The sequence below is a fragment of the Nerophis ophidion genome, linkage group LG02 (assembly GCF_033978795.1).
Source record: "Nerophis ophidion isolate RoL-2023_Sa linkage group LG02, RoL_Noph_v1.0, whole genome shotgun sequence".
Classification (NCBI taxonomy): Eukaryota; Metazoa; Chordata; class Actinopteri; order Syngnathiformes; family Syngnathidae; genus Nerophis; species Nerophis ophidion.
The window spans coordinates 77,015,961-77,042,737 of record NC_084612.1 but is presented as its reverse complement, the minus strand read 5'-3'; the positions used below and the strand labels follow the sequence as shown (position 1 = coordinate 77,042,737).

General features: G+C 41.3%; 3 protein-coding genes across 8 annotated transcripts in view; 1 reads left to right on the top strand and 2 right to left on the bottom strand.

Moving 5' to 3' along the window:
- Window positions 1-25,462, bottom strand: ccdc51 (coiled-coil domain containing 51). 3 transcript variants are annotated; one of them, XM_061891877.1, is made up of 7 exons: window positions 25,379-25,462; window positions 9,743-9,796; window positions 9,481-9,655; window positions 6,535-6,672; window positions 6,279-6,443; window positions 1,885-2,091; window positions 1-834 (listed from the first exon to the last, which is right to left on the bottom strand). In XM_061891877.1, the coding sequence occupies exons 2-7, from the start codon at window positions 9,745-9,747 to the stop codon at window positions 343-345; spliced, it is 1,182 nt and encodes a 393-aa protein (XP_061747861.1). In that variant the 5' UTR covers window positions 9,748-9,796; window positions 25,379-25,462; the 3' UTR covers window positions 1-342. The 3 variants fall into 3 exon arrangements, with proteins under 3 accessions (XP_061747861.1, XP_061747843.1, XP_061747852.1); XM_061891859.1 differs by lacking the exon at window positions 25,379-25,462 and adding an exon at window positions 12,024-12,330; XM_061891868.1 differs by lacking the exon at window positions 25,379-25,462 and adding an exon at window positions 12,131-12,222.
- dnase1l4.1 (deoxyribonuclease 1 like 4, tandem duplicate 1) overlaps window positions 9,639-26,777 on the bottom strand; it is a 45,666-nt gene continuing 28,527 nt past the window's right edge. For 3 of the 4 annotated variants that reach the window (XM_061891887.1, XM_061891897.1, XM_061891904.1), the window contains exon 10: window positions 25,260-25,606. In XM_061891887.1, the coding sequence (XP_061747871.1) occupies window positions 25,440-25,606 (167 nt within the window). In that variant the 3' untranslated portion in view covers window positions 25,260-25,439. Of the gene's footprint in view, window positions 9,656-9,742; window positions 9,797-25,259; window positions 25,607-26,777 lie in introns of those variants that run through there. The other variant, XR_009804979.1, reaches the window with a different exon arrangement.
- tma7 (translation machinery associated 7 homolog) lies at window positions 12,148-18,617 on the top strand. Its single transcript, XM_061891912.1, has 4 exons — window positions 12,148-12,309; window positions 14,262-14,317; window positions 16,189-16,276; window positions 18,266-18,617. The coding sequence occupies exons 1-4, from the start codon at window positions 12,294-12,296 to the stop codon at window positions 18,298-18,300; spliced, it is 195 nt and encodes a 64-aa protein (XP_061747896.1). The 5' UTR covers window positions 12,148-12,293; the 3' UTR covers window positions 18,301-18,617.

Here is a 26,777-nt window from a genome sequence, read left to right as displayed (position 1 = left end):
GAATGTCTACCTGTGGCACACATTTACTGATTCTCAAGGTGGCAGTTTGTCAAAGGTTGAAGGCCTAATGGTTGACGTATTGACAATGATTGTGTTCAATGATTGACAAGACTAAAGATGAAGACGTGGCAGCAGTTTGGTTCATGGCAATGGCTGCTGCCCTCATCTGGCCACTGCTGGAACTACCACGCAGGCAGGTGGAGAATCACATCCTTTTAATAATTGTCTCAGTGCATTCATAATACACGATCACATCTTCAAGTATGTCAGTAGTATCGGAATTAAAAGTGAGAGAGTCATCAGCCTCCTTAGAATGATCAGCACAAGTGTGATGGGTCGTGACTATGCACCCCCCCGGAGCAGAGCATACACAGCAGAGACAGTGATGGCGGCGGCCGTGTACGTGAAGGCGGCGTTATAGAGCGTGCTCCGGCTGATGCGTTCGCCCAACGTCCTCTGGGTGTCCTCAAAAGTCTGAACCATTGACTCCAACCCCGGCCGGTCCGCTGTCTCGATTGGGACCGGCCTCTGCGGTGCAGTTTCAAGCAGACTCCTCACCTGGGAAAGATCACTCTGGACCTTGCCCAGTCCTTGCTGCAGCTGCCCCACCTGTGACTGCAGGGGGGACTCTGTCCTTTGGACCTCATCCGAGGACGGAGAAGGGCTGACGGCCGAGGCGCGCGTCAGGAGAGGAGCCTTCAGGGTGACCCTGAGGCTGTCGATGAGCGCCCGGAGCTCGTCTTGTTGCGAGCGATGGTTCCCTGCTTGGACTTTCAGGGCTTCCTGCAGGCTTTCTGGCCCCTTCTGGGCCTCCAGCAGCAGACTTTTGAGCTCCTATGGAGAACACATTACACAGGTTTACCACAGGGGGGTGCTAACAGCGACAAAGTGTGCATAGTAGTAGCCACTTTGATGTTTTCATGCTGGTCGTTCCTCACTATGTCCTATGGCTCCAACTTCCACTGCTATATGAGCATTTCGAAGATTGCTTTAAAGGGGAACAATACTGTTTTTAACGGAAATAAATGTTAGCAAAAGTCTGCTAACAGTGGCGCTAGCAAGAGGAGGCTAAAAATGCAGGTGATGGTGATTCGATCTATTCCACCTATAAAGCACGCTAAAAAACATGTAAACACCGCCAATGTTTTCTAGACATATGTAATGCAGTAACATTCATAATAACACATAATATTTACGTAGTTTGCTCATTGTTAAACACATTACAATGGTTGCTGTACAACAACAACAACAACACAGACTTCATGAAAGACAACAAACCCTACTTTGGGACAAATGATGATCCAGAAACGTATGTTTTTGAGCCGGACTATAAGGAGGACGATCTGCAAGTTTTAGAAGCTGTGTGCTAAACTTTAGTGAAACACTAAGCATCATGTAGCAGTTTTACTAAGTGCTAAACAAGATATAGAAACTACCAACATAGTAAAACAATCACTTACTGTGCAATGTCTGCTCTCGCAGGGATGCCGACGAATGGGATGTTTATACCTTGAATGTGAGTGTGAATGTTGTCTGTCTGTGTTGGCCCTACGATGTCCGGGGTGTGCCCCGCCTTCCGCCGGAATGCGGCTGGGATAGGCTCCGGCACCCCCCGCCACCCCGAAGGGAATATGCGGTAGGAAAATGGATGGATGAATGGATGGATGTTTATTTTAACAGGTGTTGTTTGTGATGGAGAAAGACTTTAATGTATTCATGACAGCGTTCAAGCTGGCCAGCGATTAGCTCCAGGAAATGAGCAGTATCCCTGGGAGTGTTTCAAAAATGTGATAATCGATCATTGCTTTATGATCAATTACTTAATGAAATGGTAATACAGCGGTTCATGAGGGTAATTGTAAAAAACTAAAGCACATTTCTCACCTGCAGTCGGACGCGGTTGACGTATGTGGACCCCATGACCCCGATAAGGGCTCCCAGCACCGAGCCGATCACGGACCAGTTCTTGGTGCGCTCGGCTCGCGTCCTCTCCTTCTCGTGACTCTCCCTGACGGCGGCCGAGAACAAGGCGAACTTCTCCCTCTCCGAGCCCTCGGCGTGCTCGTAGGCCGTTCTCAGGCGGCGCTCCTCCTGCGGTCAGGACGCCACACGGGCCTCAGCTCATTTTATGGCTTCAGACGCCTGACGTGTCTGCATACATGCCGGTGTTTACCATTTATTAACGACGCGATGGCGGACCGCCAGGGATTCATTTTGAGCGCCACAAATAGATTTGGAGAGTTTGACGCCAAACACTGCAAGCTTATAATCGGATTATGCGTAAGAGGAATTTTTTTTGATGAAAGTCGACGAATCGCCCCAGTTCTTCTCATTACTGAGTGGACTGTATGGTCCGGTTACACATTGCCCTGTGAAGGGATGTTACACTGATGTTACACACTGCCCCATGAAGGGATGTAACACTGATGTTATACACTGCCCCATGAAGGGATGTAACACTGATGTTACACACTGCCCCATGAAGGGATGTTACACTGATGTTACACCCTTCCTCATGAAGGGATGCTACACTGATGTTACACCTTGCCCAATGCAGGGATGTTACACTGATGTTACACCTTTTCCCATGAAAGGATGTTACCCTTATGTTACACACTGCCCATGAAGGGATGTTACACTGATGTTACACATTGCCCCATGAAGGGATGTTACACTGATGTTACACATTGCCCCATGAAGGGATGTTACACTGATGTTACACCTTGCCCCATGAATGGATGTTACACTGATGTTACACCCTGCCCCATGAAGGGATGTTACACTGATGTTACAGCTTGCCCCATGAAGGGATGTTACACACTGCCCCATGAGGGGATGTTATACTGATGTTACACATTGCCCCATGAAGGGATGTTACACTGATGTTACACATTGCCCCATGAAGGGATGTTACACTGATGTTACACATTGCCCAATGAAGGGATGTTACACACTGCCCCATGAGGGGATGTTATACTGATGTTACACATTGCCCCATGAAGGGATGTTACACTGATGTTACACATTGCCCCATGAAGGGATGTTACACTGATGTTACACATTGCCCCATGAAGGGATGTTACACTGATGTTACACATTGCCCAATGAAGGGATGTTACACACTGCCCCATGAGGGGATGTTATACTGATGTTACACATTGCCCCATGAAGGGATGTTACACTGATGTTACACATTGCCCCATGAAGGGATGTTACACTGATGTTACACACTGCCCCATGAATGGATGTTACACTGATGTTACACCCTGCCCCATGAAGGGATGTTACATCGATGTTACACATTTCCCCATGAAGGGATGTTACCCTGATGTTACACAATGCAAGTATATATACAGTATAATGTAGTAATAGACACCTTCATTGCAATATTTAATATTTTCAATATTTACCTTGATTTAATCATTTTAATCATTGCCTGAACTAATTTCTCTGCGCATTTATTTCGATTTCCATGGCAGCGCACATCAGATTTCTAGCATCAAATGTGTGTTCCTATTTCCGGAAAACAATTGAGTGTCTTCTAATCAAGGCAGACTTGGTAACAAACAACTACAACAACTATTTTTGGACAAATGAGGATTCACAACCTTATCTTTTTGAAGCTGAATATACTGAGGTTGAACTACTGCTTCTAGAAGCGAGCATGAAGGAAGGGTGAGACCTTGGAACAGACGGAAGCAGAGTGAGGTGAAAGTAACTTGAAGCTGCAAAATGTGGAATTTGAAACCTACATATTTCAACATAAATGGAGTGCTTACCCAATTGAAACAGAAAAAAAACGTCCCCTGCCAGCTGGACCAAACAGACAACTGTCCATGGAGTGAGTCACACTTTATATTGCTCATAATACACGCAGCACATCATGCATGTTATTACAACTACAGTACATACGCTGTCTGGCTAGCTGTGTACAAACAAAAATGGAAATAATACTTTACAGATACTATAATATGATAGTTCATGTTGTTCACTCAGTACAGATTGGTGTCTTATCACATTGTTGTCTATTACGAACTCAAATGAGTTTCGTGCTGACGTTGAAGCTAGCGTATCGCTTGCAGCAGTTAGCTTTTACGGCTAACACCGAAGTATTGTTGACGGTTTTTAAATGCAATTTTTAAGTGATTTAAAGGTAGAATTGATTGCTTCCATTGGCCACATTGCTGGCCACAAAAACAAGCCGATTTTTACATGTTAGAATGCAAAAAAAATAAAAATAAACGTTTGTTTTCTTGTGTCTCAAAATGGTTGCGAATGATAGGCAACATTAAAAAAAGAGCAGTTCCCCTTTAAGAGGCACATATGTACCTAGGAATTTTTTTCTTTTTCTTTAAAATAAATATAAGAAATAAATATTATTTGGTAGAATTTACCAATTAAAAATAGAAATGTGGCCATTACACAAGAATGTAACATTTATAAAACTTTTGAGAATCTTTGTCATTTCCCTAGAAAATATACTGGTGAACCTAAAAAAATTTGAATATGGTAAAAATGTTTGTTTAAATTTACAAGGTGAAACTAATATATGACCCAGGCTTCTAACGGGCAACTCACAATATTTTAAGACTTCTCAATTCAGTTTGGATGATTATGGCTTACAGTTTATGAATGAAAACCTTGTATTGAAAATGTCAGAAAACTTTTGAGTTAACAATTGGAAGCTATGTTAATCAAACTAGTAATAAAAAAAGGCTTGACATATTTTGCATGTAATGAGTTTATATCACATATTAGTTTCACATTTTAAGTTGGATTATTAGCATTAATGAACTTTACTACCGTATTTCCTTGAATTGCTCCCGGGGTGCTAATTAATTTAAAACCTCTTCTCACTCCGGTGCTAATCAAAGGCATGTCGTAAATTTAGGCATGCGCTTATAAATTTGAGTGTGATGTAAGGATACCATCGTGAAAAGCACATTTAATAAAAAAAAAAAAAAAACATTATTATGGTCTTACCTTTACTTATAAAATAAGTCCATGCGCAGCTCCTTCTGATCAAAAGCATCGATAACTTGTTTATAGAAGTCTTCCTTATATATCTTCAGCTTTAAAAGTCTGTCTGTCTCGATGGAGATCTTTCTTTATTACCTCCTGCTTCAATTGAAAGTCCAGTTTAGAAAACAGTTTTATTTTAGAGATGTAATCTTTCATTTTAAAAGTGCAAGTGAGTGGAAAAAATAAACGATCGCTGCTCACTCTTGCTGCTTGTTGTCACTTCTTCTGCAGCCGAGTAGTCGCAAGAAGGATCACTAGCGCCCTCTACCACCAGGAGGCGGGAGTCATTTAATGACTCATATTTGACACAAACGGGTACAGTATATTAATAAAACATAGCTTCTTACTGTTCTTTTTTAGCATATTTAATTGCTTGGACCTTCAATCCTACTGAATAGCTCTTAATCTTCTACCATTTATGTGATTTCAAATTATTGAAATCAGCCTCCTCCATTTTGAAAATGATGACAGGGGAAGTGTCACTCGTGACGTGACGAGTTTGTCCCGGCGGAAATTCTAGGCATAGGCAGGCGCATCCTATAGACCTGGCGGCAATTCAAGGAAATACGGTATATATTCTAATTGCATGAGTTCCACCTGTTTAATGAACATTCACCTAACGAAAATAAGGAGCACTTTGGCAAATTTGTGCAACCGTTTGACCACAAACTTAGTCAGTGCTCGGTGGATTTCGTCTGCCCTGGCCTGAGTCTAAAAGGAGCGAGGTACTGCATCGAGTCCTAACTGCCCCCCTCGGAGCCAGTCAGAATCTGTCTCTCGTCATGTTCATCTAAGTGAGAGGACATTCATTTCAAGTCAACAAATAATAGCCCCAACATTATCAGCGTGTTGGTTAGAAGCTGTTGTGTTTAGGCCAGATGATGACATCGGCGTGATATAAAAAAGGGACGTTCGTTTTGAGTTATTGCATGCTGTGTTTCAGCATTTTGCGCCTATGACCTCTTGATGAAATAGCAGCCTTGCAGGTATCACAAGTAGCACTGTTGCAATGTTTTCTGGAAAAATGTAGCTAAACTTTAGTGTTTACGCGGCCCGGGCGCCATGTTGCTGTGTTGTTCCCTAATTACGTCATTCCAAGGAATCATTAAAGGGAACCGTTGGGGAGAATGGCAAGCGATTCCAAGGAATTGGAAGTGGTTTTGCATTCCCGTTCCTCGTGTGGTGACAAGCAGCTGTGAATGTTTTGTTTTGTGGCGCTACACGGCGCTCTCGGGGGTTGTGAGGGCTCAGCTCACCTGCAGCAGTTTGTGCTCCAGCGTGGCCAGCTCCAGGTAGTGCGCCTCCTCCCTGGAGACTCTGTCCAGCCTGTCCCTGACCTCCTTCAGCCGGGCCTGCAGGGTCTCCAGGCTGCCGTGAGCCTCGCGCACCATCCCCCTGGAAACCATGAACGCCGCCTCAGCCTAGGAAACAAATCGAGGGCGAATCTGAATCAGATCCAGATAAAACCCGATTGGTCTCACAGTTGGAAGCAAAGCGAACTCGTCTACTGACCTCCGTGACATTTGCCTGAGCGCCGCGGACCTCGTTGAGGCCGACAAACTCCTCATACCTCTCCCACCAACGGTTCATGGTGGCGGTGGCCATCTGTGCCGACCTTTGACCCCACTGATGCCCCAGCTGACCTGCATGCTAGAAGAGGGAAAGGAGGCAGTTATGATGTTGCTGTTACGGGATGATTTTTTTCTGGGGACAAGAACAAATTATATGGTCAACCAGCATGTAAATGCTTGTGTTTGACCTGAGATGGTTCTTTTTCGTATGGAGAGAAATTACTGAAAAAAATCCAAAAATACGCGAAAATTATTTTAGTCAGGCCTAACAATTTGCAAGTAAATACAACTATTTTCTTCAATTAAAAAACAATTCACAAGTTAAAAAAAACAACATTTTCTTCCATTGAGAAAATTACTCACAACTACAAAATAGACATTTGTTTATGATATCTATTTTCTGCTGGATTTACTCTCTATTTTATGTTGCAGCTGTTACATAGACTGTAATATTTTATATGGTAATTGTTGTATATTTTATATATGTTATCCATCCATTTTCTACCGCTTATTCCCTTTTGGGGTCGCTGGCGCCTATCTCAGCTACAATCGGGCGGAAGGCAGGGTACACCCTGGACAAGTCGCCACCTCATCGCAGGGCCAACACAGATAGACACTCACATTCACACACTAGGGCCAATTTAGTGTTGCCAATCAACCTATCCCCAGGTGCATGTCTTTGGAGGTGGGAGGAAGCCGGAGTACCTGGAGGGAACCCACGCATTCACGGGGAGAACATGCAAACTCCACACAGAAAGTTCCCGAGCCTGGATTTAAACCCAGGACTGCAGGACCTTCGTATTGTGAGGCAGACGCACTAACCCCTCTGCCACCGTGAAGCCCTAGATATATCAGTATATGTCATATACTGTACATATATTATGTAAATATTAGGAATATATATATATGTCGTATTTTATATTGCTTTTAGTCTATTTTATACCTGCATTTTTCTTTCCTTTTTTCCCCCTCATTTGTAACTGACCTACAGTGTGGAACAATTTCCCTTGTGGATCATTAAAGTTTGTTTTAGTCCAAGTCTAAAAAAACAAACAAAAAACATTTTTCTGCAATTAACAAAACAACTTAAGTATAAAAATATTTTTCTTCAAGTAAAAAAATTACTTGCACGTATAAAAACATTTTACTTCAATAAAAAAATACTCACGTATAAAAACAATACATTTAAATTAAAAAATGATTCCAAAGTATAAAAATCATTTACTTCAATTAAAAGAATGACTCACAAGTATAAAAACATTTTCTTCAAATAAAAAAAATCCTATGCATAAAAACCTTTTTTATTCAATTAAAAACATTTTTTCCAGGTATACATTTTTTTTCTTCAATTAAAATAATGATGTATTAAAACAATATTTTTCAATTAATAATTAACTCACAAGTATAAAAACATGTTTTTCAATTTAATAAATTGCCCAATCATAAAAAACATTTTTCTTCAATTGAAAAAAATGATTCACAAGTTTAAAAACATTTTTCTTCAAGGTAAAACTTTTGGCAGTAATATTCCAACTGCACCATTCACACACTTGCACTCACGCCACCTGTAATTCCTACCCTACAAAGACAGGTGGTGCTAGTGAGTCAATTTAAAGCTATCTGCTACTGTTATTTGCTCATGGTCCTGTCCGCCAAAAATAAAGAAGAAGTAGCAGGGTGGGGACAGAAGAGAGGGAAACTCTGAGCTTGTTTTTCCTCTCTTCCATCCGCCATTTTACTCCCCACTCTACTTTTTCTTCTTTGTTGATTTTGACGGATGGCACCATGCGCAAATAACAGTCAAATGTTAAAGTCGCTAGTAGTTAAATTGTATCAGCAGCACCACCTGTCGTTGCAGAGAGCGAATTACAGGTGCTCTGAGTGCAAGTGAAGTGAATTATATTTATATAGCGCTTTTCTCTAGTGACTCAAAGCGCTTTACATAGTGAAACCCAATATCTAAGTTACATTTAAAGCAGTGTGGGTGGCACTGGGAACAGGTGGGTAAAGTGTCTTGCCCAAGGACACAACGGCAGTGACTAGGATGGCGGAAGCAGGAATCGAACCTGCAACCCTCAAGTTGCTGGCACAGCCGCTCTACCAACCGAGCTATCCCGCTTAGTGTGTGGAAACGCAGGATGGAATATTACAGCCAAAAGTTTTAACTTAAACAGTTTTTATACCTGCAAATCATACTTGCAAAAAATGGTTATAATACTTGCAGAAAATTATTTTTAATACATGCAAACCATTTTTTTACTTGCAGAAAATAGATTTTCTTCTTGTGAATCTTTTTTTTTTTTACTTGCAGAAAACCTTTTTTTAACTTGCAAAACATTAATTTAAATTCCAGAAATGTGGTTTATACTTGCAAATCTTTTTTTAACTTGCAAAAAATTGTTTTTATACGTGCATTTTTTTTTTTTTTACTTGCAGAAATTTGTTTTTTTGCCTGAATATTTTTTTTTTTTTACCTGTGAATCATTATTTTACCAACAGAGTGAGTAACCGATGCTGTAATATTTTTGTGTGTTTGTGGAGTTTTGGTAGTATTTTCACTCCATAGAGGTGCTAAAAGAAAGTGCAAAAATCCAAAACAAAGTTGTTTTTTATTCTGATTTTAAATCGATTCCTAATTTTCAGGAATCTGTCTAAAATATGTTTTGATTTTTAAATCTTTTTCAGGCAATCTGGGTGCTTAATCACTCTGTGTGAACATCATGTCAGCATCCAAGATGAGCTTCTAAACCTGTAGACTTTTGAAAAGGCTTTGTTACAATTGGATTCCAAATAATACATTGAGTGAATCGAGAATCAATTCTGAATGTAAGTGTCCCTCAAGGAATCTGAATCGAATCGTCAGTTGTCGTATGATTCCCAGTCCTACTTGTAAGGCTGACAGCGCACGTTCCTTTGCACTCTCGAGTCCATCCTTCCCATCAGGACGCCTCGGGCCACTCGGCTGGTGTTGGGCACTGTGTCTGCGGACCGCACACATCCGGTCTGGCCGAGGTCCGAGCAGGAAGAGGCGGGACAGACAACACGAGCCATGACCTCTGTACCTGACACAATTAACACAAATGTTAGTCAGCAATGAAGACGTGATTGTGATAAATTACAGACAACTAAATTCAGTAAAAAAACAGTACCTCATTGAGACACGCAATAGGAAAACTGTCTAAGCCGCAAAGTCTCCCCAGCAACTGTAATAAAGATGGATGGAGATCAGAGATTGGCTGAGAAACAAGGATGTGAAGATGTCCTCATTCACTACAGAAGATATCAAATTTGGTATTTTTATAAACCACTGTAACATAGAAATAAATGTTTGTCAACATTATTGTTCTCCAGGCAAAAAAAAAAATTCTACAGAAATGGCTATTTATGCCTTCTCCAAGTCCACAAAGCACATGTAGACTGGAGAAGGCATTCAACCGTGTCCCTCGGGAAGTCCTGTGGAGAGTGCTCAGAGAGTATGGGGTATCGGACTGTCGGATTGTGGCGGTCCACTCCCTGTATGATCAGTGCCAGAGCTTGGTCCGCATTGCCGGCAGTAAGTCGGACACGTTTCCAGTGAGGGTTGGACTCTGCCAAGGCTGCCCTTTGTCACCCATTCTGTTCATAACTTTTATGGACAGAATTTCTAGGCGCAGTCAAGGCCTTGAGGGGTTCCGGTTTGGTGGCCGCGGGATTAGATCTCTGCTTTTTGCAGATGATGTGGTCCTGATGACTTCATCTGGCCGGGATCTTCAGCTCTCACTGGATCGGTTCGCAGCCGAGTGTGAAGCGATCGGAATGAGAATCAGCACCTCCAAGTCCAAGTCCAAGATTCTCGCCCGGAAAATGGTGGAGTGCCATCTCCGGGTTGGGGAGGGGACCCTGCCCCAAGTGGAGGAGTTCAAATACCTAGGAGTCTTGTTCACCAGTGGGGGAAGAGTGGATGGTGAGATGGACAGGCGGATCGGTGCGGCGTCTTCAGTAATGCGGACGTTGTACCGATCCGTTGTGGTGAAGAAGGAGCTGAGCCTGAAGGCAAAGCTCTCAATTTACCGGTCGATCTACGTTCCCATCCTCACCTATGCTCATGAACTTTGGGTAATGACCGAAAGGATAAGATCACGGGTACAAGAGGCCCAAATGAGTTTCCTCCGCCGGGTGGCGGGTCTCTCCCTTAGAGATAGGGTGAGAAGTTTTATCCTCCGGGAGGAACTCAAAGTAAAGCCGCTGCTCCTCCACATGGAGAGGAGCTAGATGAGGTGGTTCGGGCATCTGGTCAGGATGCCACCCGAACGCCTCCCTAGGGAGGTGTTTAGGGCACGTCCGACCAGTAGGAGGCCACGGGGAAGACCCAGGACATGTTGGGAAGACTATGTCTCCCGGCTGGCCTGGGAATGTCTCGGGATCCCCCGGGAAGAGCTAGACGAAGTGGCTGGGGAGAGGGAAGTCTGGGCTTCCCTGCTTAAGCTGCTGCCCCCGCGACCCGACCTCAGGTAAGCGGAAGAAGATGGATGGATGTCTATTCATGAAAGTAAGGCCTACATTTTGTAATTGGCTTAATGGTTTAAAATTAGCAATCAAATCTTGGAGAATGATTAAGAGTAGAAAGCCCTTAAATATATATATATATATATATATATATATATATATATATATATATATATATATATATATATATATATATATATAGACATATATATATACATATATATATAGACATATATATATACATATATATTTAAGGGCATAACTCGGTTGGTAGAGCGGCCGTGCCAGCAACTTGAGGGTTGCAGGTTCGATCCCTGCTTCCGCCATCATAGTCACTGCCGTTGTGTCCTTGGGCAAGACACTTTACCCACCTGCTCCCAGTGCCACCCACACTGCTTTAAATGTAAAAAATAGATATTGGGTTTCATTATGTAAAGCGCTTTGAGTCACTAGAGAAAATCGCTATATAAATATAATTCTCTTCACTTCCCTTCACTAAATTGAAAAGTTTGTTAAAACTTTTTAAAGTGATTTAGGTAGTCCCTTTTGTCCATTTTATTATTATTAATTAATATTTAATGCTCCATCTGTATTTGCGTTTGTGTTTTTTCCTTGTAGTCGAAAGTTCCTTTACTGTTGAGTTAATTATAAAAGTATGTTTGTTGTTCAATAAATAAAATTAAAATAAAAACTAATAAAGATTGTTCGATTAAGATGATTACAACCGGTCAACTTTGATAAACCTCATCAAAAAATCCCACATTAGCTACAACTTTCAACAGGTAAGAGCCATGAATACATTCAGTAGATAAACATTCACAAAAAATAAACTTTAAATACAATATCGTACAGGATTAGCATGCTAGCTGCTAAAGCTAGTTAGCATTTAGCACCACGTTCCTAGGGGTGATATTGTTTAAAATGTACAATAAACGAAACACATACCTATATTCCACGTTGTTTTTAAAACAAACATGTCACCTTGACAGTATTTTGGCGGCCAAGAGTCATCGTTCTGATGTCAAATGAAGCAAGTAGCATAGTCAGGTCACCTGATTTTTGTTCCGGCATATATTCATCCTCCTATGTCCGGGTCAGGATCCTACTTCCGGTGCTGAGGGTCCTTACAGCGCGGCTCCGCCAAAGCAAATGTGCTGTTTTCTTATCCGAACATTCAAATATTTCTCCTAAATTCACGTTATTCAGCATTGCAGCATGTCCGGCAGGGAAGGTAAGACGTTTTTTTCAATATCTACAAATGTGTGTCATTATATTCAGTAAATAAACATTCACTTTAAACACAATATTGTAGAGTGTTAGCTTGCTAGCTGCTAATGGCTAGTTAGCATTTAGCACCACCTTCCTGAGCCTTATATTGTATAAAATCTGTCTATATGACAATAAACGAAACACATCCCTATGTTCCAGTTTATTTTTAAAACAAACATGTCACTTTGACAGCATTTTGACCGCCAAGAGAACGTCAATTGAAACAATGGTCACGAGATTTTTGTTCCGGCATATATTTATCCTCCTATTTCTGGGTCGGAATTCTACTTCCTGCGTCCTTACAGCGCGGCTTCGCCAAAGAAAATGTGGTGTTTTCTCATCTGAACATACATCTATCTATCTATCCATCCATCCATCTTCTTCCGCTTATCCGAGGTTGGGTCGCGGGGGCAGCAGCCTAAGCAGAGAAGCCTAGACATCCCTCTCCCCAGCCATTTTGTCCAGCTCCTCCCAGGGGATCCTGAGGGTCTTCCCCAGTTGGACGTGCCCTAAACATCTCCTTATGGAGGCGTTCGGGTGGCATCCTGAGCAGATGCCCGAACCACCTCATCTGGCTCCTCTCCTTGTGGAGGAGCAGCGGCCTCGTTTTGAGCTCCTCCCGGATGGCAGAGCTTCTCACCCTATCTCTAAGGGAGAAACCCGCCACCCGGCGAAGGAAACTCATTTGGGCCGCTTGTACCCGTGATCTTGTCTTTTCGGTCATGACCCAAAGCTCATGACCATATGTGAGGATGGGAACGTAGATCGACTGGTAAATTGAGAGCTTTGCCTTCCGGCTCAGCTCCTTCTTCACCACAACGGATTGATACAGCGTCCGCATTACTGAAGACGCTGCACCGATCCACCTGTCCATCTCGCCATCCACTCTTCCCTCACTCGTGAACAAGACTCCCAGGTACTTGAACTCATCCACTTGGGGCAGGGTCTCCTCCCCAACCCGGAGATGGCACTCCACCCTTTTCCGGGCGAGAACCATGGACTCGGACTTGGAGGTGCTGATTCTCATTCCGGTTGCTTCACACTCGCTGCGAACTGATCCAGTGAGAGCTGAAGATCCCGGCCAGATGAAGTCATCAGGACCACATCATCTGCAAAAAGCAGAGACCTGATCCTGCGGCCACCAAACCGGAACCCCTCAACGCCTTGACTGCGCCTAGAAATTCTGTCCATAAAAGTTATGAACAGAATGGGTGACAAAGGACAGCCTTGGCGGAGTCCAACCCTCACTGGAAATGTGTCCGACTTACTGCCGGCAATGCGGACCAAGTTCTGACACTGATCATACAGGGAGTGGACCGCCACAATAAGACAGTCCGATACCCCATACTCTCTGAGCACTCCCCACAGGACTTCCCGAGGGACACGGTCGAATGCCTTCAAGTCCACAAAGCACATGTAGACTGGTTGGGCAAACTCCCATGCACCCTCAAGGACCTTGCCGAGAGTATAGAGCTGGTCCACAGTTCCACGACCAGGACGAAAACCACACTGTTCCTCCTGAATCTGAGGTTGGACTATCCGGCATAGCCTCCTCTCCAGTACACCTGAATAAACCTTACCGGGAAGGCTGAGAACATACAACTACTTCTCCTAAATTCACGTTATTTACCATCGCACCATGTCTGGGAGGGAGGGCGAGACGTTGTTTTCAACATCTACAAATGTGTGTCATTATAATGTGTGTATACGCTAGAGTATAAAAAATCGACATAAATGTGTATTAGTAAGCTAACATGCTAAAGACAGCAAGTATGATGTTGCCTGCACATTGTTACAGTGCATATGTCTTATTTGACTCATCGATTAATCAACGGCTTATATAAAAAAAATTGCGTCGTATCAAAAATTCTAATGTATGCCGAAAATAACCAAAACATGTAATGTCATCGTCAGGAGGCAAAAAGAAACCGCTAAAGGCTCCCAAGAAACAGGGCAAGGACATGGATGAGGTAAGAGTCCACTTTCCGAGACCTTTATGAACATATATGTGCAGCCAGGTGTCATGCAGATGAATAAACTGCACCTTTATGAACATATATGTGCAGCCAGGTGTCATGCAGATGAGTAAACTGCACTTTTATGAACATATGTGCAGCCAGGTGTCATGCAGATGAATAAACTGCACCTTTATGAACATATGTGCAGCCAGGTGTCATGCAGATGAATAAACTGCACCTTTATGAACATATGTGCAGCCAGGTGTCATGCAGATGAATAAACTGCACCTTTATGAACATATGTGCAGCCAGGTGTCATGCACATGAATAAACAAGCTGTACTGACAAATAATGGCAAAAACTCCCATTTTATGCTCTATCTACCAATTACCCATCAATTTTCTACCGCTTGTCCCTATTGGGGCCAAGGAGGTGGTGGGGGTGTGCTGGAGCCCATCTCAATTATCAACTATCCAATTTCATCAAAAACTATTTTGAAATCCAGCATCTGTTTGCATGACATACATTTTTGAAATTGATATGTATTTATTCATTTGATAGGGAAAACATAATAAAGGTACTGAGAAAACAGACCCTTGTGTGTGTGTGTGTGTGTGTGTGTGTGTGTGTGTGTGTGTGTGTGTGTCCAAAAAATAAAAATCAATACAAAAAAATTACTTAAAAATAATAATTATTTCCCATTTTTGCTTGATGTACAGCTTAAGTTGTTCAACAGTCCGGGGTCTCTGTTGTGGTATTTTAGGCTTCATAATGTGCCACACATTTTCAATGGGAGACAGGGCTGGACTACAGGCAGGCCAGTCTAGTACCCGCACTCTTTTACTATGAAGCCTTGCTGTTGTAACACGTGGCTTGACATTGTCTTGCTGAAATAAGCAGGGGCGACCATGATAACGTTGCTTGGATGGCAACATATGTTGCTCCAAAACTTGTATGTACCTTTCAGCATTAATGTTTCCTTCACAGAATGCCATCACAAATGTGGGCTTTTGAACTTTGCTCCTATAACCATCCAGATGGTTCATTTCTTCTTTGTTCGGGAGGACACAACGTCCACAATTTCCAAAAACAATTTGAAATGTGTACTTGTCAGACCACAGAACACTTTTCCACTTAGCATCAGTCCGTTTTAGGCGGCATTTCTGGGTGTTGTCGATAAATGGCTTTGGCTTTGCATAGTAGAGTTTTGACTTGCACTTGCAGATGTAGAGGCGAACTGTAATTACTGACAGTGGTTTTCTGAAGTGTTCCTGAGCCCATTTGGTGATATCCTTTACACATTGATGTTGCTTTTTGATGCAGTACCACCTGAGGGATGGAAGGTTTGTAATATCATGGCTTACATGCAGTGATTGCTCCAGAGTCTCTGAACCTTTTGATGATATTACTGAGCATAGATGGTGAAATCCCTAAATTCCTTGCAATAGCTGGTTGAGAAATGTTGTTCTAAAAAATTTGCTCACGCATTTGTTGACAAAGTGGTGACCCTCGCACCGTCCTTGTTTGTGAATAAGTGAGAATTTCATGCAATCTGCTTTTATAGCCAATTATGGCATCCACCTATTCCCAATTAGCCTGTTCACCTGTGGGATGTTCCAAAATAAGTCTTTGACGAGCATTCCTCAACCTTCTCAGTCTTTTTTTCCACTTTGTGCCAGCATTTTCGGAACATGTTGCAGTCATCAAATTCCGAATGAACTAATATTTGAAAAAGATAAAGTTTTCCAGTTCGAACGTTAAATATCCTGTCTTTGCAATATATTCAATTGAATGTAGGTTGAAAAGTATTTTCAAATCTGTGTATTCTGCCAACTTCACTGGTTTCGGAGTTTGTACTTTAAAACATGTAACAATGTGTGCAGGATGACTTGGCCTTCAAGCAGAAGCAGAAGGAGGAGCAGAAAGCCATGGACGCATTAAAGGCCAAAGCATCTGGAAAAGGACCTCTAGGTATGAACAAGGGTTCTTAACCTTTCTGACCTCAAGGCCCAACTTTTCCACCACAAAAGTGGTCGGGGCCCACTCAAATATCAACACTGAATTACTCCTCTTACTCTTAAAGTTACTCTTCTTCAATAATTAAATCTGCGTTAATCACAAATATTATTTAACACAAACCTTAGGCTTAGGTCAGACTGATTACAAATATAAGTACCAACCAAATATACTGCAAGAGAAAGTAGTCATACATAACTGACAAAAAATGTATTGACATTGAACTATGTAAATTAATAATGAATATTTCCTACCTAAACGTCCAATAAAATTAAAGTGTAAATGAAAAAACAGGTTTACCACTTAAATCATAATTTTTGCACTTAAAGTACCAGTTAAGTGGAAAAACAAGTTGACTTTATATGTGTAATTATGTTTCAATGTATTTACAATCAGCAAAGTGTGTGAGAATACTGTCTACACGTCACAAAATGACACAAATTCAGTCAGCCATTTTGAATATTCCACTCAGACTCCTCTCCTTAATTTCAGTAGAGTCTACGTCACTGTAGTAACACTTCTGCACTCTGACCATATTATTAGATCAGTCATCCTGGAAATATCTAAACATTGGAATAAGATGTGCTGTTTATCATTCCCAATCCTTAGGTAAGAGAAAAACATATGCTTGGCTTTGTTCATGCATTCTAAACTGTAAATAAATAGCTAACAATTGACTCAACAAATCAAAGGTCCTCTGTTGTCCTCATAAAACCCTCTAAAAACATCCGGAAAGAACCAACAATACTCCATTTACATGTCTTCCCCTGAAAATTAACCAAATATGAGTGGTGATATAAGCGCCAACATTGATAGCAGTAACTAATGTTAGTTTACGCTGCTATTTTGTACACACTGAACCAACGGCTGCTTTTGCTTCCCTCTAAATTTTAGATTATACTTCATGCATCTCTCACCTGCTAGTAGACAAATGTGGCCATGGACCGACAGGCTGGTTCACATCCCCCGAGATGGCAAAAGACACAAAAAGATACTAGTTGCAGTGACTTCCTTTGATCCCTTCTTAAAGATTGTGACTGATTCTTCATCTAAACTGAATTATGCGAGCGTCTTGTCAGTCGGCATCCCAGCGAGAGGTGCAAATTGTACAGTCAGTGTTTGTTTTGTTATTGCTAGTTTGTACGTTTAGCACATTGCAATGCTGCTGACGCTATGGTGTTACAAAAAAGCTACATCTGTTTAGCACTCGGCTTCTTAAACTTATTACTCATCCTCTTTGTGTTCAGGCTCAAAAATAGAATGTTCTGGATCATCATCTTTCCCAAAGTAATCGTTGACTCTCACAAAGTCTGCTTGATTAACATTATTGTTGATGGGGAACCAATCTCTGGTTCCTTTTCCACGTCGCGGATCACATGACTAGCTTGCTCATTATCTCTCAAAATGGCTCGAATATCTGTGACATTGATACTATTTTCATCATATCTCTTTATTCAAAAACTTTGAAGTATTTCAGTGTCACACATCAGATATTTATGATAATAGCTTCAAAAATAAAGGTATCTTACTTTTCCACTCTACTTCTACTATAGGAACATTGTATTACAACTGCAGGTCAGACAAAATACTGCTGAGAAAACAATGTTTTTTGGCAGTCTAACAATGGCAGAGCCATCTATTGAGTATAGCCAACTTGGTTTCAAAGTTGGTAGCTAACATGGCGTCCTGATTTGTTCTTTCAACCAATCATTTAGAAGAGTCTATGTCCTATACTCTCCCTGCTCAAGTGACTACAGGACGCCATGTTTGCTACCAACTTTGGCCCTGAACAATGGTGAAAGAGTCCTTTATTATAGTGCTCAACAGGTTTCTACCGCCCGAATGCAGCTAGATAGGCTCCAGCAACCCCAAAAGGGACAAGCAGTAGAAAATGTCACATTATACCTTACATTTCTTATGCACACTGTCCGTGTTCTCCTCCAGGTGGCAGCGGCATCAAGAAATCCGGCAAGAAGTGAACCATCCATGACTTGCTCTCCCTGCCTGTATCTTTGCTCCTCCAGACACCGCTTTGTTTTGCCACATTTCCCACTTAGCTTTTTCCACAAAGTCAAAGGTAATTTGGGAAAAAAACCCGAGTTTTGTGTAGAGCTTGTAACTGGAGGTCTCACAGCGATTCATTAGTGGTTGTATCAACACACCGAGCCACGGTTGTCTTAGAACAATCAGTGGGTGTGACTGTGGGAATAATCAACAAGAGTTTAGATTTTTTTTTTATGGCATTTTATTGTAAATGCAAAGACACCAATAAAATGTTTTGAAATCACCCCAAAAAGTTGTGAATTCAAGGTTTTAATTTTGATATAGAAAACGATCGAAATGAATACAGTACCAGATACATAACAAGAACAGGATTGATTGATTGAGACTTATTAGTAGATTGCACAGTACAGTACATATTCCCTACAATTGACCACTAAATGGTAACACCCCAATAAGTTTTTCAACTTGTTTGACTCTGTCCTCCACCCTGAGCCAGCCCACTTTGGAGAAGTTAGTTGGAGTGAGGTGTGATCTGGAGTGGAGGTCTAGAAGTAACCTGACTAGCTTCTTCAGGGATGTTGACCAATCTTTGAAAATTGGCAGCTGGACGTAACCCAGATTCAAATTTAGAGACAACCACACCCAAAACAGCCACTTGCGTTTAAGGGCGGTGTGAAAGGAGCTAAAGCGTACATGTTTCTAACGACACAATTCCTATTTCTTTCTATCACGGTCCACCCCCGTATACTTTGTCAAATAACCTTCAGTCAGTGTTTTAGAATGAAACTCAGCATTCAGGCTGCATTGGAGAAAAAGTACAGTAGTTCATCCTATTTCTGGGATTGCAACATTGTACTGTATATGCATTCTCTCCATTTTTAAAGATTTCTTTGTGGTCTACCAAACATGTCATCAAACTTATTTATTTTATTTATAAAGCGCTTTTCATACATAAAAGAAATTCAACACAAAGTTAAAAACAATACCCTGGTGACCCTTATCCCCCATTATCACATAAGTACTTACGTAGGCACGGGTATAGATATCGAACACAAACATACATGCAACTATATGAATAAATGATTGCATGGCTGAGTTCAGAGGAGCCAGGTGAGTAAACACTATCACATCTGCATCAAAACGCTGACACTAAAGCGCCCCCACAAGCACGGCCCGTAACCCCTGAAGCAGCTGGTTCCCTCAGGGGAACACTGGAAAATAAAACTTGTAAAATAGTAAGAACCGTGAGTAGAACTAATGAATAAAATACAAGTAAGACATATGTAGATTAACAGAAAAAAATATTTTAAAAATCAGATGAATATACAGTAAATAAATACAATCTTGCATAACTAATATGATAAAAGGTAAAGTATGAATGACTTCAATAAAATAATATTAGGTAAAAAGGTGGGTCTAAAGCCTGCTTTTGAAAACATGAACGTTACCCGCAGCCCTGAGGTCCTCCGGCAAGATGTTCCACATAACAGTGGACAGATGCCATCCCGTGACTTTGTGTCCTGACTTTTGGAATAATTAGGAGATGAGTGCCGGAGGATCTTAGGGCCCGGGAAGGTTCGTAGGCTAAAAGATAAAAAGATTTAATACCAGAAAAAACATTTATAAACTTTAAAATTGATCCTGAAACACACGGGGGGCCAATGCCGAGATTTTAAAACTGGTGTAATGTGAGCCCGCCTTCTGGTCTTCCTCAGGACACGTGGCACTCAATTTTGGAGTAGTTGTAAATGTGTAATAACTAGGGGTGTAATGATACGTGTATTAGTATTGAACCGTTTCAGTACGGGAGTTTCGGTCCGCTTCGGAGGTGTATCGAACGAGTTTCCACACGGACATATTAAGTAGCGTACCGCACGTTGTGTAAACAATACACACCGGGGCACAACACACAGCATGCTAGCAGCGACCGGGCTACAATAGACTGACCATACCTCCTCTTTTCAGCGGTTATGTCCTCTTTTGCGGGGCTGTCCGGGTGGAGTTTCTTAAATGCCTCAAATGTCCGGCATTTTAAGTTAGGTTTGCGTGTATTTTCAATGTACGTTCAGGGTTAAGAAGGGGTTGAAAACAAAACAAATTGTGTGTGCAGCAACATCCGTGAGGGAGGGGCAGAGAGCCAGAGAGTTATGATAAACGTGCATGCCTCTCCAGGCTCTACTTTTTATCCATAGATTTATCAGTGTGCCCCGGAGGCCATTTGCGGCACACAGCTAATGTTTTAAAGGCCCACGGCACATTCAAAAAATACTATTAAATAAACAAAAACATAACAAAAGTGAAATAAAAAAGCTTAAAGGCTAAATGTAATTTAGAAAAAGTTTCAATGTTGACTAATAAAACAAAGCTGTTTTTTTTTTCTTTCAAACTGTCATTACTCATAACATAATATTGAATCAAAATCAATATTATGAATTATTGACCTATCCAAGGTCCCATTACTTCACATGAAATATTCCACTAAGAAAAATATTTTTGGTGGAAGATTTTGCAAATGTGTTAAATAATTAACCCAAAAATTTATATTTTGTTGTTTTCTTAAAGGGGAACATTATCAGCAGACCTATGTAAGCGTCAATATATACCTTGATGGTGCAGAAAAAATACCATCTATTTTTTTAACCGATTTCCGAACTCTAAATGGGTGAATTTTGGCGAATTAAACGCCTTTCTGTTTATTGGTCTTTTAGCGATGACGTCAGAATGTGACGTCGCCGAGGTAACACACCCACCATTTTCATTTTCTACACATTACAAACACCGGGTCTCAGCTCTGTTATTTTCCGTTTTTTCGACTATTTTTTGGAACCTTGGAGACATCATGCCTCGTCGGTGTGTTGTCGGAGGGTGTAACAACACTAACAGGGAGGGATTCAAGTTGCACCACTGGCCCGAAGATGCCAAAGTGTCTGCCGCCAGACCCCCATTGAATGTGCCAGAGTGTCTGCCGCCAGACCCCCATTGAATGTGCCAGAGTGTCTCCACATTTGACCGGCGATGCTAAGGCAGACATGGCACAGAGATGTATGGATAACCTGCAGATGCATTTGCAACGATAGTCAACGAAATTACAAAGGTGAGTTTTGTTGATGTTGACTGCCAGCTAATCGATGCTAACATGCTATGCTAATCGATGCTAACATGCTATGCTAATTGATGCTAACATCCTAATTACAGGCGGTGCTAAAGCAGACATGGCACAGAGATGTATGGATAACCTGCAGATGCATTTGCAACTATATTACATTTCCTTCCACCCACATTTAATGCGAAACAAACACTTACCAATCGAAGGATTTAAGTTGCTCCAGTGTCAAAAGATGCGAAAGTCCTGATCGTTTGGTCCGCACATTTTACCGGCGATGCTAACGCAGCTATTCGGCCATGCTATGGCTATGAATAGCGTCAATAGCTTCAGTTTCTTCTTCAATACTTTCATACTCCAACCATCTGTTTCAATACATGCGTAATCTGTTGAATGGCTTAAATCGCTGAAATCTGAGTTTGAATCCGAGCTAATGTCGCTATATCTTGCTGTGGTATTCCCATTGTTTGTTTACATTGGCAGCACTGTGTGACGTCACAGGGAAATGGATAGTGGCATCGCAATTAGCGAAAATAATGCACTTTAAAGATTTATTTAGGGATATTCCGAGACCGGTAAAAGTTTGAAAAAAACTTCAAAAAATACAACAAGTCACTGGGAACTGATTTTTATTGTTTTTAACCCTTTTGAAATTGTGATAATGTTCCCCTTTAATGTACCTAAAAATTAACCGAACTGTGACCTCTAAACCGAGGTACGTACCGGACCGAAATTTTTGTGTACCGTTACACCCTTAGTGATAATCTTATTAGGAAGACCAGGAAGCAGGGGGTTACAACATTGTAATAAACACTTGTAATAAAAGCATGCATTAGCGTCTCCGTTTTGCCCTGAGAGAGAATGTGGCGAACTCTGGCTATATTTTTAAAATGATAAAAATCTATTTTTGTTATTTTTTATATGTGGTAAAAAAAAAAACTAAGGTCCGAGTTGAAAACCCCACCCAGATGTTTGACTTGTAGTGATGGAGTCACAGACAGTGGTTGTAGTTTTGATATGTGTTTCCCTCTCAGAGTCTCAGGTCCAGTGACTTCAGTCTTGTCCTGGTCTAGCTTTTAAAAAGTGATCTGCCATCCAGGACTTAATGTTTAAAATGTAATTAAAAAGTGTATCAATCATCAGGAGGTGTGGAAATTAACTCCATGTCTCCTGATGATACTGTCAAGTCAATATTAAAAAGAATAGGACCTAAAATGGATCCTTGAGGCACACCACATGTGATTTCATGGGTCTTTGAGGAACATTTATCCATGTAAGAAGTGAAACATTTGCCATGGCGGTTCTTTTGGTCAGATTTTGCTTAGACTATATTTTACAGACATTTTCCGAGTCTGATATAACAAAAAAGAAAGATGGCGGCAAAGCTCTTCAGGTACATTTTTACCATATATGGAGACGTCACAAATTGGGCAAACTCCACAAACGGCTCGTTTGGAGGAAGTAAAGAAAGAAGGCAGAATTGTTTTATAAATATCTGCCATGCCTCCATGGTTTGATTTCAAATATTCGGGACTTACAGCAGATTCCAAATACACAACAACAGGTAATTGGTTGTATTCACCTGACGTCGCCTCCGGCTTGTTAAATATGCGAGGCTGACAACACTGTTGTCATAGTGATCTGGGCCACATTTTGCCTTTCTCTAAGAAAAATGCCCTATTCTTGCGTCGTTCAAGGCTGTTGGAACCGTTTGAAGAGCGTAAAGCAGGGGTGCCCACACTTTTTCTGCAGCCGAGCTACTTTTCAATTGACCAACCCGAGGGGATCTACCTCATTTATATATATCATTTATATTTATTTATTTATGAAAGAGACATTTTTGTAAACAAGTTAAATGTGTTTAATGATAATACAAGCATGTGTAACACATATAGATGTCTTTCTTTCACGAAGACAAGAATATAAGTTGGTGTATTACCTGATTCTGATGACTTGCATTGATTGGAATCAGACAGTAATGATGATAACGCCCACATTTTCAAATGGAGGAGAAAAAAAGTTGTCCTTTCTGTACTATACCACATGAAAGTGGTTGGTTTTTGGCATCTAATTCATCCAGCTTCCATACACTTTACAAGAAAAACATTGGCGGCAAATTCCGTAGCTTGCTTGATTGACATTCACGGCACCCGAGGGTCTTGTGAGATGACGCTGGCTGCTGCCAGTTCATTATTATGAAAAAATGACAGAGAGGAAGGCGAGAAACACTTTTTATTTCAACAGACTTTCGCGCCGTCCCTTCCGTCAAAACTCCAAAGGCCGACTGCACATTTCCTATCTTCACAATAAAAGCCCTGCTTCATGCTGCCTGCGCTAACAAAATAAGAGTCTCGGAAAGCTGGCGTGCACAAGTGATGTGCACGCCAGCTTTCTGAGGGATCGCTTGTGCACGCCAGTTTTCCGAGACTCTGTATTTAGTTAGCGCAGGCAGCATGAAGCAGGGCTTTTATTGTGAAGATAGGAAATGTGCAGTCGGCCTTTAGAGTTTTGACGGAAGGTACGGCGCGAGAGTCTGTTGAAATAAAAAGTGTTTCTCGCCTTCCTCTCGGTCATATTTTCATAATAATGATCTTGCAGCAGCCAGCGTCATCTCACAAGACCCTCCGGTACCGTGAATGTCATTTAAGTGACGTCTTGGTGAAGATTGATGATCACTCATTTTTAGGTCTATTTTTTTTAAAAGCCTGGCTGGAGATCGACTGACACACCCCCCGCGGTCGACTGGTAGCTCGCGATCGACGTAATGGGCACCCCTGGCGTAAAGGATACACGTTTCCTCAGAGCTCCTCGAGAATTAATCAAGAACGACGAAATATGTCCACCTACCTACTGTTACCTGTGGTAATGCCACCATAATACTACATTTGTAGTACCGTATTTCCTTGAATTGGGTATATAGTATGCGCCTGCCTAGAATTATGGCCGGGTCAAACTCGTCACGTCACGAGTGACACTTCACCTGTCATCGTTTTCAAAATGGAGGAGGCTGATTTCAATCATTTGAAATCGCATAAAGGAAGGAAGATTAAAAGCTATTCAGTAGGATTTAAGGTCCAAGCTATTGAATATGCTAAAAAGAACAGTAAGCAGCTATGTTTTATTAATATACCGTAGCTGCGTGTGTCAAATATGAGTTATTAAATGACTCCCGCCTCCTGGTGGTAGAGGGCGCTAGTGATCCTTCTTGCGACTACTCGGCTGCAGAAGAAGTGACAACAAGCAGCAAGAGTGAGCAGCGATTGTTTATGTTTTCCTCTCGCTTACACTTTTAACATGGAGGATTACATATCTAAAATAAAACAGTTTTCTAAACTGGACTTTCAATGGAAGCAGGAGGTAATAAAGGAAGATCTCCATTGAGACAGAGAGACTTTTAAAACTGAAGAAAGATAAGGAAGACTTCTATAAACAAGTTATCGATGCTTTTGATCAGAAGGAGCTGCGCATGGACTTCATTTATAAGTAAAGGTAAGAGCATAATAATGTTTTTTTGATTAAATGCGCTTTTCATGATGGTATCCTTACATCACACTCAAATTTTTAAGCGCAGGCCTAAATTGACTGCATGGTAAGTGCCGGAGTGAGAAGAGGTTTTAAATTCATTAGCGCCCCGGCGGCAATTCAAGGAAATACGGTATAATCCTTACACAAAGTAAGAGTGAAATGGAGAACTGGACCATCATGCTTACTGTACATTACCTTTTGCACTGTATTACTTTATTTTATTACCTGTTAACTTTGTACTTTTTTTTTAATATGTTATTACCTAAAATAAATGAATAAATGGGAAAAAAAAATGAAAATGAAACCTTTGATAAAACAACTTTAAGGCACATTATTTTTGCCAGACTTGTGTGGTCGACACCAATTTAAGTGCTGTTAGTGATCCACCTTGATGTGTTGGATGTGAAGGTGAGAGCTTCCAGTACCTGGTAGTGCTGCTGCTGGTGAGTGTGGCTCAAAGACTTGGAACACCTGACTTGGTGTACTTCACAACATCTTACAGTTGGGAGGCCTGTGGTGGTTTGCCTCCTCGTCACCTCCTGACATCCTGGACAGTTTCATGCGCAGGACTTGGATCTCCAGGCTGAGCTTCTCCCTCTCCAGCAGCAGGTTTCCTCTTTTCAGCTCCAGCAGTGAGCCGTCCAGCAGTGAGTCTGCAGCGCACACACACACGCACACACACACACACACACACACACATACACACACACACACCCCAGTGTGACAAAACACGCCTTCGAATGTCTCAAACGGTTGGTAAAACAGTTGGGAGAGAGGCCGTGCCAGCAACCCGAGGGTTCCTGGTTCGATCCCCAACTTGTCACGTCCATTGTGTCTTTGAACAAGACGTGACGCAGAATTCAGTTTTTTAAAAATATGTTGTGAGGGACAACTGGACCTGAATGAAGTAAAGCACTGATTCTCAAACTGTGGTACACAGGTTTTATCAGGTGGTACACCTAAGAATAATTTCATTAAAGTACAGTGTTTTATTTTAAACACAGTGTTGCCATTCAACTGTGTGTAATGTTACAGTGGCCAAAAATGTTAAATAAAACCTCTGCCTTGTTTTTCATGAATACTTAGGTCTACTACACTACTGTATTTAATGTTGTCATGATGGTGATCCTTGATGAATACTTAGGTCTACTACACTACTGTATTTAATGTTGTCATGATGGTGGTACTTGATGAATACTTAGGTCTACTACACTGCTGTATTTAATGTTGTCATTATGGTGGTACTTAATGAATACTTAGGTCTACTACACTACTATATTTACTGTTGGTCATTATGGTGGTACTTGATGAATACTTAGGTCTACTACACTGCTGTATTTAATGTTGTCATTATGGTGGTACTTAATGAATACTTAGGTCTACTACACTACTATATTTACTGTTGGTCATTATGGTGGTACTTAATGAATACTTAGGTCTACTACACTACTGTGTTTAATGTTGTCATTATGGTGGTACTTAATGAATACTTAGGTCTACAACAACACTGTATTTAATGTTTTATTATGGTGGTACTTAATGAATACTTAGGTCGACTACACTACTGTATTTAATGTTGTCGTTATGGTGGTGCTTAATGAATACTTAGGTCTACTACACTACTGTATTTAATGTTGTCATGGTGATCCTTGATGAATACTTAGGTCTACTACACTACTGTATTTAATGTTGTCATGATGGTGGTACTTGATGGATACTTAGGTCTACTACACTACTGTATTTAATGTTGTCATTATGGTGGTACCTAATGAATACTTAGGTCTACTACACTACTGTATTTTAATGGCATTATGGTGGTACTTA